We start from the raw sequence: 2,645 nt of genomic DNA, 5'->3' as shown, positions 1-2,645 counted from the left end.
AACTTTGATAGTGTCGACTTTTGAATTACATTATATTATATTATATTATATAATATTTTATATTATATTTAACACCACCAACAAGTCATGTTCATTAACATTAACTAAATATAATATATAAGTAATATTTATATTTATTAAATAGAACATGAAGGAAAATTTACAGCTCATTAAGTCAAACTGACACATATAAGGATTATTTGTAATTTATTTGCAACTTTATGATATTAAATTATTTGTTTTAGCCTTTTTGAGTGGAACTTTCCCAAACCAGAAGTGCCTCCCATAATTTAAAACACAGAAGGCTCAATAGGAAAAAGGTGGGCACCCCTCGGTAGAAATCGCATTCGGGGCCACTGACACATATAAGGATTATTTGTAATTTATTTGCAACTTTATGATATTAAATTATTTGTTTTAGCCTTTTTGAGTGGAACTTTCCCAAACCAGAAGTGCCTCCCATAATTTAAAACACAGAAGGCTCAATAGGAAAAAGGTGGGCACCCCTCGGTAGAAATCGCCTTCGGGGCCCCTCCCCTTGTCGGGCCTTTGGAATCGCCCTAACCCCCCCCCCCATTTCAGTGCCCCTGGGTGTGAGGAATATTTTCTCAGCACACTTTAGGCCCATTAATACTTAATAATGAATTAATTCTGTAATGGCTACTTCCAGCAGGATATGTTTCATATGTTCCAGCATGTCACAAAGCTCAAATAATGGCCTCCACAGTCACCAGATCTCAATCCAGAAGGGATGTGGTGAAATTAGAGATTTGCATCATGGATGTGCACAAAGAATTACAGCAGTTCAGAAAGCGAATAGGGGTCCAACCCAAGTGGCCAGTGAGTACATAGGCCTCGAGTACGTTTATGCAGTAACCTGCAATGATCGATAGATGGCAGTGATGCGTAATATCTGTTAACATGCACGTTTCCAGAAGAAGACAGACTTCCCCACGTGACGTCGTACAATCATGGCCGCCTCCTGAGTGCAAAGAGAAAATGTCACAACGACGAACATCATTTGGTTTTGTTGAACATAGACTAGTATATTAATTTTAGACACCTATTATACATGCTAGTAAAAATGTTTAAAGCAACAGTGCAAAGAGTCAGCACGTCGGCTTATAAAATAACTCAAAACTGTAAATCAAAAGACAGTCATAGTGTCCTCATTATGATTCCTCATGGACGTCGCTGCTTATCCACCAGCTCTTGTTTATATGGGAAGATTCTTCCGAGAAAAAAACCTCGAGTGGTCCATGAAATAGCCGGACTGGAGCCGATCACTTATGCCGACAAGATGCACTTCGTCCCTGGACTGGCAAAGCCGAAGTTTCCTCCTTGGGAACGCGGATGGAAAGAACCGAATCACTATCAGTCCCCTAAACTAGAAGATATGCCTCTGTATAAAGACAAACCATGTTACATATTCAATCAGAGGACGAATGTGCTGGAAGGTAGTTATAGTGTTTCTGTTCATTTTTATGGGAAAGACCGATATTTTGGTATTATATATATATATGGGTGTGTGTATTGTATATGTATTATTTTATGCATAAAATAATGTACTGTGTATTTGCTTAAACTTTGGTTTGATATGTGTATAACAGCAGATATTGTGTGATTGTGATTTGTGTTTAGGTGTTCGACAAGCCCTCTGGCTCAGTAAGTCAGTCCTCATTAAAGGGTTACCTGATCAAATTCTCACCCTTGCTGAAGATCCAGCCAATCAGATTGAGAATCAAGATGAGAGAGTACAGAACGCCATTAAAAATTCCAGACTGTGGGACACCACAGAACACCGGCCACCCAGAGAAAGGTTCTGGTGGGTACCCTGACTGTATTACTGATCTCACTTCCGTAGTATAGAAACAAGACTTACCTTAAAAAATGGCTTTGTCTCAAACATCATTCCTTAATTATAAATTGATCTTCATTAATGAAGTAATGACACATTAATAATAAAATGACTGGACAGGCTATCATGACACCAGTGACTTTTTCAAAAAACTAGAACACACATATTCACTGACCATCTGTCTTTTATATATTTTTGTATGAAACTCATGAGCTTGTTCAGAGTTTTCACAGTTGAGTTTTTTTTTTTTTTTTTTTTAAAGTTATTGAGCCTGTGTTCTGTGTTCTGAAACCTAACAATGTTTTGTGTTTTACATTATTACATACTGCAAACTATTTCATAATTTAAAAACCATCCTTCCTTAAATGAATTGGTTGAACAAAAAAGGAAATTCTGTCGTTGTCTCGCCCTCATGCCATTACAAACCTGTATGACTTTCATTCTTCTGTAGAACATAAAATATATTTTTAATATTCTCTAAAATATGATAAACAAAAGCTCAAACGTGCTTGTTTAAAGGGGTCATATGATGCGATTTCAATTGTTCTTTTCTCTTTGGAGTGTTACAAGCTCTTGTTGCATAAAGAAGATCTGTAAAGTTGCAAAGACTAAAGTCTCAAATCCAAAGAGATATTCTTTCTAAAAGTTAAGAGTCAGCCACGCCTACCTAAAACGGCTCGTTCTATCACGCCCCCACATATCCACCTCACTATGTGGGAAGATTTGCATAACGCCAACCAAATGTTCACGCAAAGAAAGAAGACGTAACTTTTATTCTCGCTGTAGT

At 37.2% G+C, this 2,645-nt stretch overlaps 1 protein-coding gene across 1 annotated transcript in view; it reads left to right on the top strand.

Moving 5' to 3' along the window:
- The first annotated feature begins 928 nt into the window (after nt 1-928).
- mrpl37 (mitochondrial ribosomal protein L37) overlaps nt 929-2,645 on the top strand; it is a 7,522-nt gene continuing 5,805 nt past the window's right edge. Inside the window, exons 1-2 of the mRNA XM_016523577.1 lie at nt 929-1,457; nt 1,642-1,825. Coding sequence (XP_016379063.1) covers nt 1,073-1,457; nt 1,642-1,825 — 569 coding nt within the window. The 5' untranslated portion in view covers nt 929-1,072. The remainder of the gene's footprint in view (nt 1,458-1,641; nt 1,826-2,645) is intronic.

Source organism: Sinocyclocheilus rhinocerous, unplaced genomic scaffold (assembly GCF_001515625.1).
Source record: "Sinocyclocheilus rhinocerous isolate Xijiao unplaced genomic scaffold, SAMN03320098_v1.1 scaffold930, whole genome shotgun sequence".
Lineage (NCBI taxonomy): Eukaryota > Metazoa > Chordata > Actinopteri > Cypriniformes > Cyprinidae > Sinocyclocheilus > Sinocyclocheilus rhinocerous.
Note: the sequence above shows the minus strand (reverse complement) of the source record. Positions and strands in the feature narration are given on the sequence as shown.